The sequence below is a fragment of the Ovis aries genome, chromosome 1 (genome assembly GCF_016772045.2).
Source record: "Ovis aries strain OAR_USU_Benz2616 breed Rambouillet chromosome 1, ARS-UI_Ramb_v3.0, whole genome shotgun sequence".
NCBI lineage: Eukaryota > Metazoa > Chordata > Mammalia > Artiodactyla > Bovidae > Ovis > Ovis aries.
This window is the reverse complement of record NC_056054.1, coordinates 62,681,374-62,695,122: the sequence shown is the minus strand read 5'-3', so window position 1 is coordinate 62,695,122 and position 13,749 is coordinate 62,681,374. Positions and strand designations below refer to the sequence as shown.

Sequence of the window (13,749 nt, the reverse complement as noted above, 5' to 3'; positions counted from 1 at the left end):
TTTTGCAAATTGAAAAAAAAAAAAAAAAAACCAGTCTATAAGTTGGAGTAGCTTACAGTTATATTAATTCAGTATACATGCTACACTGGGGAAATAAATATAGGAGAGAAAGGCCCAGTGTCTATCCCCGTGGAACTCTGCATTAGTGAGTAAATCATAGTTTTGCTGTAGTCAAGACAGCTCCTTTAAAGGAGCTCCATTTCTGCTCTCAGTCTCCTTTCCTGTGAAAAGAAGGAGATGGCGATTAGCTAGTCTTCTGTCAGCCCACATTCATTCAATATATACTGACCCTCAATTTTAAGTTTAAAAAAAATCCTGGAAAAATTTATTCCAACCACACTTGGCCAGCCTGAGTGATAATAGTGGTCTGTCCAGTGGTGCAAGTATCGGATCCTACCCACACTGTGAAGTGACCATTCCTGAGTCTTCCACAGAGGCAGGAAGGATGTTACCTCACAAAATATAATTGCCACTTTCAGACATCATTTCTGTATTTATGGTGGCCAGAATTGTATATCTCAGCTGCCTGGGACATGACATGGTTTGTCTGTCCCCATGAGCAGTGCTGTTGGTATGAATCAGAAGGGAGGAGAGAAGAGGGAAAAACAGAACAGGCTAAACAGAAACAGTATACACACTTGACTGTATGTTTCCTTATTTTTTCAGTGAAAAGTGAATCTACTAAGAACATTGGTGATGAAAATTGAACACTTCTTTTGGAGGAAGAATGTGACAGTACCCAGATAGTGGCAGAGGACCTTGTTGGAAGATTTGGGGGTGCTTTCTCTTGGTCATTGGAAAGTTTTGTTTCTCTGAAAACTGATTAAACCATCTTGGAAAAAAAAATGTTTTAATGTATTTTCTAGCTTCCTGAATTGACTTGTAAGGCTCAGACTTTAATATGCTTTATTCTGTAGGCTGAAAACTGTTGTTAGTTTGATCCAAGGATCCTGCGTTAGCCAAAGGTTGGCATTCTCTTTAGCGGGACCTCACTAAAGAAGGGCCATATGGCACACCATCTAGCCACAGGAGGACTGGTCTCTCAGGTGCCCATTCTTGTCCTTAGGATTTGTATGTAACTTAACCTTTTGAGACAACTGAATGGATCTTTTATACTTGGGTGGCACCTGGTATGATGTCCTATGTAAAAGGTTGTATAAGTACTAGGAACTGCTATTTCTTACAGTCAGTTCAGAAAAGCAGCGGCTCCGCATTGTTGTTTGAATCATCAGTGCTCACAAATCTGGCTTTCCTTGTCCACACAGTGAGCTGTGTCTTACTGTGAATTCTGTGCCTTGCACCCCATTTCGACTCTCCTCTTGACATTACCACACAGGGTGTTGTGATGAGCAGTTTTACGCTGTGTTTGGAAACATCTAACAATAGCTAAAGAAGAAACACTTGGAACTCTTCAAAGTGCTTTTGGAATGTGTATGTGTATTTATGTATATACATGATTTAATTTATACCTTATGGCAGCTCTGTATACATTATGATCTCACTTATTAAAATTAAAGTTTCCTAGTTTTATTGGAATTTGTAGTTATGAAATTGCAATATGACTATAAAAGATTATTACATCTGTATTGCATCTGTGTACCTAACGGTTAAGAAAACAAATGATAAAATTGAATATCAATGAAATTCATTTTTAGTTTATAATTAGGAAAAGTTTTAGACCAAAAAGAAACCAGAGATATTCATTAAAAGAGACTTGGAAAGATTAGAAATATGAAAAGATAATGAGAACATTATTATAAGCACAGAAGAAACTTGTAGAGTACGAATATATGTAACTTGGGGTAGAAATTGGAGAAGAGCATCTGAAGACAGTCATGGCCCAAAGACCTTTGATACAGAGTAGTGGTAGAAATGTGATTCATAGACAATAAGGGTTAGGCGTTTGAAAAATACATATACTTCCTAAAGCAGCTTCAGGGATCTTCTCCCTATATATAGTAAAAACTTTGTGTAGAATTATGTTTTTCACAATAATTACTGGACTGACAACTAAATGGGATTTCACAATCTTGACAGTGAGATTTATCTTCTTGAGACAGGCAAGAAGGAGAATGAATTGAATCAAACGTGTCACAGAATTGTTATTGGGAAAAATGGGATAAAGTACACAAAAAAGAACATGTGATCTGAGTATCAGGGTGGAGAGGAATTTCCTGACAGTGAAATCTGTTATGATGTGTCTCATTTCCAAGAAAAGTGTTGAGTTCCATCCCATCTAGAATTTAAGTTAAAAAACTGGACAAAAACCAAAGGACTTATCCTGTACTTTCCCTCCCCAGGAGGGGGAAAAAAAAAAACAAAACAAAACAAAAAACCCCACATGATCTATTGCATCTTTACCATATCTGTTGTCTAGAATTCTGTTAGACTTTAAATTAGGGACTATTCCTTCGGAAAGAATATAGCTGCTGCTGCTGCTGCTGCTGCCGCCAAGTCAATTCAGTCGTATCTGACTCTGTGCAACCCCATAGACAGCAGCCTACCAGGCTCCTCCGTCCTTGGGATTCTCCAGGCAAGAATGCTGGAGGGTTGCCATTTCCTTCTCCAATGCATGAAAGTGAAAAGTGAAAGTGAAGTCGCTCAGTCGTGTCTGACTCTTCGCTACCCCATGGACTGCAGCCTACCAGGTCCAGGCAAGAGTACTGGAATGGGTTGCCATTGCCTTCTCCAAAGAATATAGCAGAGTTCCCTTAATATAACTATCAGATCATTTGATTAATATGCACATTTATTCCCACAGAATTTACAGTAAACGTGTTGTAGTGAATAACTATGTCAACTGCTTGGATGGGGTAAACTGGGAACAATTCACTGAGAGCCCTTTAAGTTTGTAGTATTAAAACCCAATTTCTGTTTTAGAGGCCTTCACCATTTTGGATTCCTGACAAATTCTGATGAATAAACAAACTCCCTGACCCATGTTAAGTTCAACATCCTGCATTTCATTCACAAACCATATTTTAAAAGAAGGGCTCCACCTGGCCTTTATTTTTTAAACAATGATTTCAAAGGGAAGGTAGGCCTTTCATAATTGCTAATTATTACATATGGGGTTAATAGACATAAATTTACAGTAAACAAAACTTGCACCTGTTCATATTATAAATAGGAATTAAAGAGTTACTGTAATATTCCTAAGTGTAGTTGAGCCAATTTGTTTCACTGTAGCAAGTGATAGGATTCAGGTTTCAGGATGTTAGTGAAATGCTAAACATATAATGCCAACAATTTACTTTATATGTTTTGTTTAATTTCTTTGGCATATACAGTGTGTTGTGCCTGACTTTATATCAGGCATTAAATTTTAAGTAAAGATAACCTAAGCTGCTTTTATTTAGTCATAAATTACTGTATTAAAATGTGGTAGGTTTATTTTCAGGTAAGTATTGAATACTTTTATTAACCAATCATCCTTCAACTGCAAGTGTCAAAAACTCAAACTAGTGTCAGCATGAAAGGCAGTTTATTGATTCCTGTGCTGGGAAGTCCAGGCATGACTGGGTCCAAACAACAAAGAAGCCGTATGTCTTTCCATCTCCCATACTTGACCCTGTTTTTCTTTTTTTTTCCATGGACTGGTTTTCTTTCCTAGGCAAACTTTCTCTTTGGGGATGCCCACTTTGCACTGAGGTGAGGATAGTAGTTACATCATCATACAAAGCTTGGCAGCAAGTTATGTAAAACTGGGGGTAAGAACTTTCATTTTAACCAGATTAGATCACATTCTATCCCTGAGCTGATAAGGAGTTCCCCCAAAGGAAGGGGAAATTACCAGAAAAAGGAAGGGTGTAGGAACTGTAGAGGAAAGGTGGTTCCTGAGAATACAAAAGAAACAGATGTCCATTGCACATTTATTGGAATTTGAGTAGCAGGGGGTTACTGATTTGAAATCACATAAGGAGTAAAATTCAGAATTAATCTGCAGGGCTTCATTGGCTTTAACTAGAGATTTTAGTTCCTACTTGTGCCATTGCTGCTGAGTTGCCATTATAGGCTTTTTTTTTAATGCTTCCCATTTGTGTTTGACATTATGTTGCTACTGGTTTGATCAGATGCACCGCACCAGTCTGTTTCCAAGATGGATTTGGAAATTGCCCATTTCGTCAACATATGAGAAATACTGATTTTGAAATTAGAGTTGTACTGGAGGATAATGCTTCAAAAAAATGATGACTATTTTAGTAAAAATAGACCCTTAAACCTCTGAGGATCTGTACTTCATTACAAAATATTTTCTTTTAACTTTGGTCAGCTGAAAGCTATCTAAAGTATGTGTGCATGTGTTCTTTAAAATGAACTGAAATGTGGACAGTTTTCCATATTGAAGTGTGGTGAGCTGCACTCATTTTGAACTTCATAACCAAATGCATCCTTTAGCCTTTGATAAGCTGCTATACAATTCTGCTATCGCCAGTTTTGTTTTCTTAATGAATACAATACCACTTACTCTTCATGACTGGGCCCCAACCTAATTTTACAGCCATTTCTTTCCTGTATCTCCACCCTTTAACTTCAGTCTCATAAAACAACAAAAATGCTACCATATATACATCCCAAGCATTTCCCCCACTGAAGTGCATTTCTCCTTGTTCATAATCTCCATATGAGCATATTCTCCCTACTCTCTGAGACTCAGCTTGACCAGTCACGGCTGTGAGCCTCTCACGTAGAACCCATAGTTACGTTCACACTGCATGCATCTCCTGAGAGGCAGATGCTCATGCCACACTGCCTGTTGAGTGTTTTTAATATCACACTGATAATAAGGTTAAACTAGCATATATTAATAGCTTACTATTCTGACAATTGTGAGCCAGGCCTATGTCTGTCTTGTACATCTAAGAAAATAGCAGGAGCCCAGGAATCTCTCAGGTAGTCAGTGCCCGTCTCAGCACCCTTCTCTGAGATAACTCACCCTCTGCCTCCCCACTTCCTGAGACAGCCTACCATCTCACCCACCTTCACCCTGTCTTTCATGTTCCTCACCTCGACCAAGAGTTGCAATTTGAGCCCACGTGCATTTGTGAACAGGGGCTCAGGTGGAAAATGAAACTGATTCATGTTATGGTAGACAGCATTATCAGTGGGGTTTACAATAAATCCATTTTACAGATGAGGAAACTAAGGCAATAGAGGTTCAAACTTATCCTTAGATCACACTGTTAAATGATGAATGATGGGTGTTCGATATTTTCCTTATTGCTCAAACTGTTGTTTAACTGGTCTTGAAGGCCAAATCTATGGTTGATAATTATGGCACAGTATCAAGCAGTTTCTGGCATAAAGTAAGATCTCAGTAAAGATTGGATATTGAGATAAGTTGGGAGAAGTAGGGAAGCTCTCTAGGCTGAAAACAAATTTTTAAGGCACCGTTCTAAGCACGTTAAAACTGTTAATCACTGATTCTTCACAGTCCAGTGAAGTAAGTACTGCTGTGTTTCATTGACTCCACAGTGTCATTAGTGGTAAAATGTGCCATTTTATTAACAGAAAACAATGCTGCCAATTAAATTGTGACAATGCTTTTTAGAAAATTTAGAATGCTTATGCAAAAAGCTCTTTTAGGAGTTTCATTTCAATAAATCTCAGACTTTGTCAATTATAAGCCATACCATTTTGTATAGCACTAAGAATAAAAATACATGGATCAACAAATTGTATGACACATCCTGACTTGAAATGTTAAAATATGGAAAAAATAGCTAGAATTGATGTAATGTGATATTGAGACAAGCATATCATTCTGTGCTTATATTTTAAACAAGTGAAATTAACTGGGTAAGGCATTCCTAAAACTTCACGGTCTGACCTTTATGACTCAGACCACATGATGCACCAATTCTGAATGAACTGCTCCACCACTGTCTGTGCAATTTCCTTCAGAGTCACTGACACCCATTCTGCAAGTTCTTATGCTGCTGTTTTCTTAATCAGAAGGTATTTAGCAGAAAGGTTTTGATCAACTGTTATTAAGACAATGGTCTGTGGAATGAGGGCTTCCCAGGTGGCATAGTGGTAAAGAATCTGCCTGCAATACAGAAGACACTAAAGACATGAATTTGATCCCTGGCTTGGGAAGATCCTCTGGAGGAGGAAAGGGCAGCCCCCTCCAGTATTCTTGCCTGGAAAATTCTGACAGAGGAGCCTGGCAGGCTCCAGTCCATGGGGTCACAAAGAGTCAGACACTGACACCCATTCTGCACGTTCTGATGCTGATGTTTCCTTGATCTAAAGGTATTTAATAGAAGGATTTTGGTCAGCTGTTGTTAAGACAATAGCCTGTGGAATGAAATATCGAAAGATTGCTGATGTCCATTTGTGCCACCAGAAACAACCACATATGCACGAGGATTGTCAGGTACATCATGACTATGGCCTGGCCACCAGCCTTTTTTAAGGCCCTAAAGATTTCAAGAATGTTAAAATGTGGGTTCTAGTGTCAATAAAGTACAGTACCATCATCCCCATTTTATATAGGAAAGGAAATTAAGGTCCAAACCAGATGGGTTACATGGAAATTAACTAGGCAGACCACGATTTAAACCAAGGCAAGATGGGCTTCAGAGGTCATGTCCCTAACCATTAGGTTAATTGGACTCCTGGATGGGCTCTGCCCAGGTCATCAAGTCATCCTGAAGTCATACTATGTTTCATAATGATTTTGAGATGTTATTACAGTTTACTGCTACTTAAAAATGGATAATTATTTTAATAGGCTACTTTACCTAAAGAATTTTTTGAAAAAGGACAGTTTCTTCAGAGTTTGTGAAACCGCTTTTCTTGGAGGTTTTTCTCACCGTTGATGGACAGTGGGCTGTTTCTCCTAATGTTTTCAGTTCCTGTCTTGAGTCTTTCATCCATGTTACTCATATTTTGCTGGTTTGGGCATAAAACCTTCAATCACTTCAGTTAGTTTGAAACCAGCTGCTAATGCTAGTGCCAGTTTCTTTTAGTGGAATCCAAGATGTTAGTATCAAGTCTGTTTCACTGTCCATGATGGATTGTGCACCGCTGTACTGAGCACTGCTCAGAGCTGTTACAACCGACCTCAAGGAACATGGCTGTCCAGGACTATATGGTAAAGGGAGCCCACATGGAAAGGAATAAGGACACAAAGACAGCTGCTAATGAGTGTCAAGTTGACCTGATGTTGAGCTGCGGCAGGAACGCATGCTTGGCACACTGGTGAATCCAACTGAGAGCTGCTGGGCATTGCCTAAGGACAGGACAGGCTTGGGCAGCTTGGACAACCATAGGGGAGGAGGTGTAATCTCAGGACCTGTTGGAAATCTTGAGAATGACTTCAAAAGTGGAAATGGGATAGTTGGAGAAAACCCATGAAAAGACAAAGGGCTTGTAAATAGTAAAATGTGAGTCTTAATTTCATGAAAGCAAGTGTTCATGCTCTAAACTATATAACCAAGGAGAGTAAGCTAAGCCTCTTGATTTTTAAAAGAAATTTCCATCCCCCTTGGGTAGGTAATGCAGTGTTCATCAAATAACTGTTTCACTTTGTATCTCAGAAAAGCTTCCTTTCTCCCAGTTTTCTGCTAAGTATTCTCAGTTATTTTTACCATGAGAAGAGATTGTCACATATCACCTCTTGGTATGATTTCTTTTGGCTCTCTGAACAGTTGATTCTAGTTTAAGTCTATACAGTATGATTCTGTGGTGCAAAGACAGTCCCTGAAGCCCAATAACTTCTTATTTTTCCTAGAACCCTGTGGTCCTATGCTTGACTGCTGCTCTGTGTTCCTAAAGAAAAACAGGAGCGTCTGATCTCTGTGTTTTGAAGTTTTAGCAGTTGGTTAACCAGATGCTGTGATGTTGTGCTTTGGCGCCCCCGCCAATGTAGAAGAGACAGCAACTTTTTCCATGTTCCTGACAGATTGGAAGGTGTTTTTTCAAATCCCCTGCTTCAGATCTCTCCCTGGAAAGGTTGGTCGGTTGTTCAGCCAACAACCTTGGCCTGCACAACGAGTGCAGCTTAGAAGCCTGTAAATAGTTCCTGCCACATTTGGACCCTCACAAACAAAACTTCTAAGCATTGGAAATGGAAAACTTGAGGTGGCCAGGAAACCAAGTGAGAGCAGGCATCCAGTCTTCCAGGTATTGAATTAATGCGACTCTGCAAGAAGGAAGCTACTGTTTGTGGCTGACCTGTGTGTGGACAGTCAAAGGGAAAGCATGATCCAGGTGTTCTTTTCTCAACTTTCTTAAGTGCCAAGACCTGTTGGGAGGTTTGGTTTGATTTTCTTTTTTCCTAAGCAATCAAATCTTCCTTTCCCCTACCAAACTTCCGTGCCCCTCAGGAGTATGAAGGACAGCAAGTTCTTTCTTAACCCGTCAAACAGTACTTAATTTGAAATCCTATAATTTAGTCTATTCAAAAGGACTTTAAAATATTTTGTAATCTCCTTTAGTCCTGGTGTAAGATTTCTCCGAAGGGTGGTAGTGAATCTGTAAACCTTAGGCCAGGTGACGGTCTAAGTATAAATTAAAAAGTGTAGTAAAATGTGTTGTTTACTACTCAACATGCATCCCCCTTCTCAGAACACTACCTTGAGTTTCTTTGGGAAGCTAGTAGCTCCTTCTGTTCACAGTGATCTGGTTCAGATGGAATTAAGACCAACCCTAGCTCTAGGGTGGGTTTTCAGCAGCCTCAACAGATCCCACTCCCGTGATCCTGTGTTTGGTTCAGAACTGTGCAGGTGACCTAAGCTGGTGCAATCCAAGAGACCTACAGATAGAATCTGTAGGTCTACAGATTCTACAGGCAGATAGATAGAATCTCCCCTACTATAAAGATGCAGGTTAAAAGCGGGTTAGCTTGTTTTGCTACTGTAAGGGGAGCCTGCCTGAGACTGGTGACAACTCAGAGGAAGCTGATTGAATCTAGATTAAGCCAAGCCCATATATCCCTGTGTAGTGCTCAGTTACATTACCCATTACATTCCTCTTTTTTCCTCCCTTAATCAAGTTTATGTAAGTTAGATTTTCTGTCAACTGTCAGAATTTAATACCAGGAAATGAAGCACGGCAAGTTGTAGCCCCTGGATTATAGAATTGGATGAATGAAGATAGAAGAACTTCTGGGTGTTAGTGAGGATTAGGTTGGTCTGTAAAAGGAAAAATAATCTTAACGGACCCTTTATGGACAGTTTGTGGAAGTTGCACACAGCACTTCTGTTGATATCCCATATCCAGAACTTGGCCATATAGCCACACCTGCTTCAAAGGAATGGGAAGAAGTCCTTCTGATTAGCAATGTGCCTAACTAAAAATTGTGGATTCTTCTTACTAAGGAGGGTAATTAGATGGGTATTGGGACAATAACGGTCTTTAACACAGTCAGTTATTGGCAGTTCTTGTTTGGTGGTAAATTGTTTAATGTATACTGGGATTTTCAGCCCATGTGACTCTCCAGGCAGCAGTATTCAGGGACTTGGATGGAAAGTTCAGGTTGTAGGAATGTAGTGGTTGCAGGTTGAAGCCTTTGTAAATTTTACGAGAGCTAATGCCTCTAAAACCAAGAAGGAATGAAATAAGGCTTTGCTACAAAAAACAGTTTCTGCCTGTGACCCAAGTCAACTGAGTGTATTCATCTGGATCCTTGGCTGAATAGAAAAGCCAGATTCCTTGTAAAGTTAAATTAGTTTGAGCAAAAGAAAAAAGAAGGGAAAAGTACAATAAAGAAAGATTGTTACTGTTGTTTATTCACTCGGTCATGTCTGACTCTTTTGCAACCCCAGGGACTGTAGCCCGCCAGGCTCCTCTGTCCATGGAATTTCCCAGGGAAGAATACTGGAGTGGGTGGGTTGCCATTTCCTCCTCCAGGGGATCTTCCCAATCCAGAGATCGAACCCTGGTCTCCTGCATTGGCAGGAGGATTCTTTAGCCACCTGGAAAGCCCAAAGAAAGATTAGGACCTAGAATAAGTGTGATCTCCATACATCTTCTAGAATCCTCTTGTTGCACGCTCCTGACCTGTCAAAAGGGACAGCCATGCCTCTTGAACAGCTGCAGCTGGTGTGCAGCCCTCCAGCAAAGGAGAGTAGCTCCAGGTCATTGCATTGCATTGCCCCCAAAGAGGCCAGTATAGAGGCAGAAGCCATCAATTTACAGCCACCCCAAATCCGCGTTCTAAATGAAGCTATAAATCAGCTAGATCTCTGCTTTTATTACTAACTCATGGAATTGACCAGTGTGTTATCAGGGTTATCCAGAGAAGCAGAAGCAATTGGTATATATGTAGAGAGAGAAACAGATTTATTAGGAACTGGCTCATGTGATTATGGAGTCTGGCAAGTCCCGAGATCTATAAGGTAAGGGCTCAAGCTAAGACCCAGGAGAGCAGATGTTTCAGTTTGAGTCTGAAGGAGTGTCCCTGTTCAAAGGTGGTCAGGCCAGAGGGATTCTTTCTTACTCAGGGGGTGGTCAACCGCTTGGCTCTAATCAGGCCTTCAACTGATTGGCTGAGGCCCACCCATATTAGGGAGAGTAGTCTGCTTTACTGCCTCTTCTGATTTAAATGTTAATCTCTTTCCAAAATATCCTTACAGAAACATCCAGAATAATGTTTTACCAAATATCTGGGTACCCCCTGACCCAGTCAAGTTGATACATAAAATTAACCATCACAACCAGAAACACATAGATGGGAACCAGTCTGAAAACTGTCCTTGGAACCCCTTCCCCGAGCACAGATGCACTCCCATTTATACCAGAGAGAAATGGTATTTAAAGCTGTGCTGTCCTATGAAAAGGCTCTCTCACAGAAACAGGAGACAAGAGGATCCTCTTAGAAAGTGAAACTGAGGCAGCCCCAGACCACCACTTCACTGCAAAATAGGGAGTCTTTGCCACTTTTGTCCAAAAAGATTGTAGTATGTGTGAGGGCTGGTAGCCACTGGATGTCCTTTGCAATTTGGAATTTTTCTGGGTGTGGCTTAACTTCTCATTTACCCACAGATCACTGAACAAAGAAGAATCACTTGACAAGATTTGCACACTGACATGAAATATTGAACTTGGATCTAGCTTTAGTAATGAAGTTTCACATGATGTCCCTGTAGAGAAGTATCGTGCCCTGAGTGTGTGGAAGCTGTGGGTTGCTGTCAGGCAGCCAAAGGCTGGACCAGGCAACGTTGCTGAGTCTTGGCTGGTTCTCCACATTTCTTCTGAGAGCCGCTTCCCCATATCCTCAGCTGTAGGGCTGGTTGGGATTGATGCCCGCCTTCCCATTCCATCTCAGCCACAGTCATTGGTTCAGGAATGGGCATGGAAATCCATACCAGAGTGAGCCTCCAATTGTTGCTAGGACTGCTAGAACTCCATCTCTCTTCCTCACTAGCCTAACTCAGGGATGTCACCATTTTTGCTGCCACAAGGGGACCCAGCATGGGAAGCTAGAAGCAGAGCTAAGAGATGGATCCTGGTTATAACATTTTGCTTTCATTTTGGAGTCATTCTGGAGGGCTTTCCCTTCATTTGCAACAACAACAAAATTTCCTAAGTGACATAGAGAATGTGAGGAAACTCAAACAAGCACCTCTTTTTAGTAGTCTTATCTTTTCCAAGGAGCTTTCTTTCCCCTGTGTGTCATGACCTTTAAGGTCTCTGCAAAACCACAGAACTGTAGGATCTTAGAACCAAAAGGACCATAGAAATCAGCTACTCCAGGACCTCCAAAGATGCGTCAGGGGTTTAAGCAAGGTGATTTTTATGTGATTCATGAAATTTTTTTAAAATATAATTATGAATCCTAGTAAAATACAACTAGCATTTTCATAGTAAACTTGTGATTTAACAGGTTTCATGTAATCCTTTTACTGAAGGGAAAATTGAAGCTTTGAGAGATTACTGGATGTTTTAGGGATTGCCCAGATGGTGAATAAAGGATGAGAGATATTAAATGGGGAATCTTATAAGTGGAAGGAAGCCTAGAGGTCACGAAATTGCCCTTGCCCACTTCCAATTTCAGAATTTCCTCCGAAGCATCTCTCACAAGTGGTCATCCAGCCTCTTTTTGCATATCCCGAGGATGGAAAGCTTATCACCATTTAAGGCAGCACATTCTGTTTTGGAAGTTTGGGTAGAAAAATTATCCCATATACTGAACCAAAATCAGCCCCTTGAAATTTCTTTCCACTTGGTTCCAGTTTTTCCCTCTGAAGCTGTTCCCTGGCTTCAAATGTTTCAAGACACTTAATCCTGCCCTCTTCCACTTTTCCCTCAATACACACCTCAGATCTCTTTATGAAATGTGGTTTTCTCACTTTTTTTTTTTAATTTAACACCCAAATGCCTTTGTCACTATTAAAGCTGTGTGGCTAGAATATGACTTAATATATATACAGTGTAGACTAAACTAGAGCTGTCCTCCGCTTTGTCCTAGACTCTGTGTTTCTATTCGGGCAGCCTAAGATCACCTTATCCACGGCTAACCATGAAATAACAACATCCATCTTTGTTCCCCATCCTGCAGTCAGTTAGCTGAGTAACTGAACCTCAGTTCATGACTTGTCGTTTGTTCTCACACATTTTCATTCTATCATTTCAGCCTGTTGAGATTTTTTTCCTTTTGGTCTTGATTTCTATGAGCCAATAAATCTAGGAATAACAGAGTATGTGAGTGTCCCTTGAAATTTAAAAGCAATTGAGTACCCCAAAATATAGTAAATGTAGAAAATAATAAACATAGAAACTAGTATCCAAAAGACTGATATAGATTGAAAATATTAATGGATTTAGCATATATCAGTGAGAGATTAGGAGATACTTAGGGAGGTGCTCAACTTTTTTAATATGATATCCTAACTTTGCCTGTCTAATGTTTCTGCTGGTCAACACCAGAGGCAGACCATTGAGTTATATTAGGTAAAGGTTTAGCTCAGCATGGGATTTCTTACCAATTTTTCTCTGTTGCAGAAATAAACCTATCTTTGGCCCCTGGAGCCAGTCCAGGATACTGATTGAAGGAACCCATTAGTGAATTAAACAGAACTGAGTTCAAATGCTGACTCTTTGACTTTCTAGTCCTGTATCCTCTCACAAGCTGCACAGCCTCTCTGAGCCTCAGTTAACCCAGGAAGCAGCACGGTGCCTGTCTCGGGCCAAGAATTACATAGAGTAATACATATAAAGCATCTGGCACATGGTAAACACTTAATATAAGTGGCTATGATTGTTTCTAATTCTCTTAAAACACACACAAAATAATTAGAGGAGTTGAAAATAAAAGTTAGCCCATGGAGACTGGAGCTGTCCATCATGACTTTGTGTACCTGGGTGAGTCAGCTTCTGTCTTGAAGTACTGTCATCAGGACTCTGACAATTTGGTGGAGAAAACTCCTAACCACCCAAAGGCTTTGCATGTTGGGAGGAGCACTATGAGAGGTTCAGAAGCAGCTTTGATGAAGGAGCCAGCAGACACCAGCTGGAAATGTTTCCTCCACGACCAGGCAAATGTAGCACCACCGTCTGGAAGGAAACACAGAGATACCCAGCCACTAGAAGGCCACTCATTCCAAGTGTCACCTGCAGAGTCTTAGGAGACTGAGGGCTTAGGAGTGAAGAGCAAGAAGAGGAGCGGAAGGTAGGCTGTTTCTCTCCCAGTATATTTTTTCCAACCCTGGATTTGCTATAGCCCACCTGAATGCAATTCTGAATGTAAGGCAGTTGTGGGTACATGTGTCTGGGCAGGCACAAGCTTCTAAGGATCATGCT

The 13,749-nt window shown here is 40.5% G+C and overlaps 1 protein-coding gene and 1 long non-coding RNA gene across 6 annotated transcripts in view; one reads left to right on the top strand and one right to left on the bottom strand.

Annotated features, from left to right (window-relative positions):
• Positions 1-4,225, top strand: part of ZNHIT6 (zinc finger HIT-type containing 6) — a 62,483-nt gene extending 58,258 nt beyond the window's left edge. For all 3 annotated transcript variants that reach the window (XM_012175101.5, XM_060400598.1, XM_004002152.6), the window contains one exon: positions 667-4,225. In XM_012175101.5, coding sequence (XP_012030491.4) covers positions 667-707 — 41 coding nt within the window. In that variant the 3' untranslated portion in view covers positions 708-4,225. The remainder of the gene's footprint in view (positions 1-666) is intronic.
• Positions 2,980-13,749, bottom strand: part of LOC105609229 (uncharacterized) — a 25,131-nt gene continuing 14,361 nt past the window's right edge. For all 3 annotated transcript variants that reach the window (XR_001039406.4, XR_009596832.1, XR_009596825.1), the window contains one exon: positions 2,980-13,503. This is a non-coding gene — a long non-coding RNA (uncharacterized LOC105609229). The remainder of the gene's footprint in view (positions 13,504-13,749) is intronic.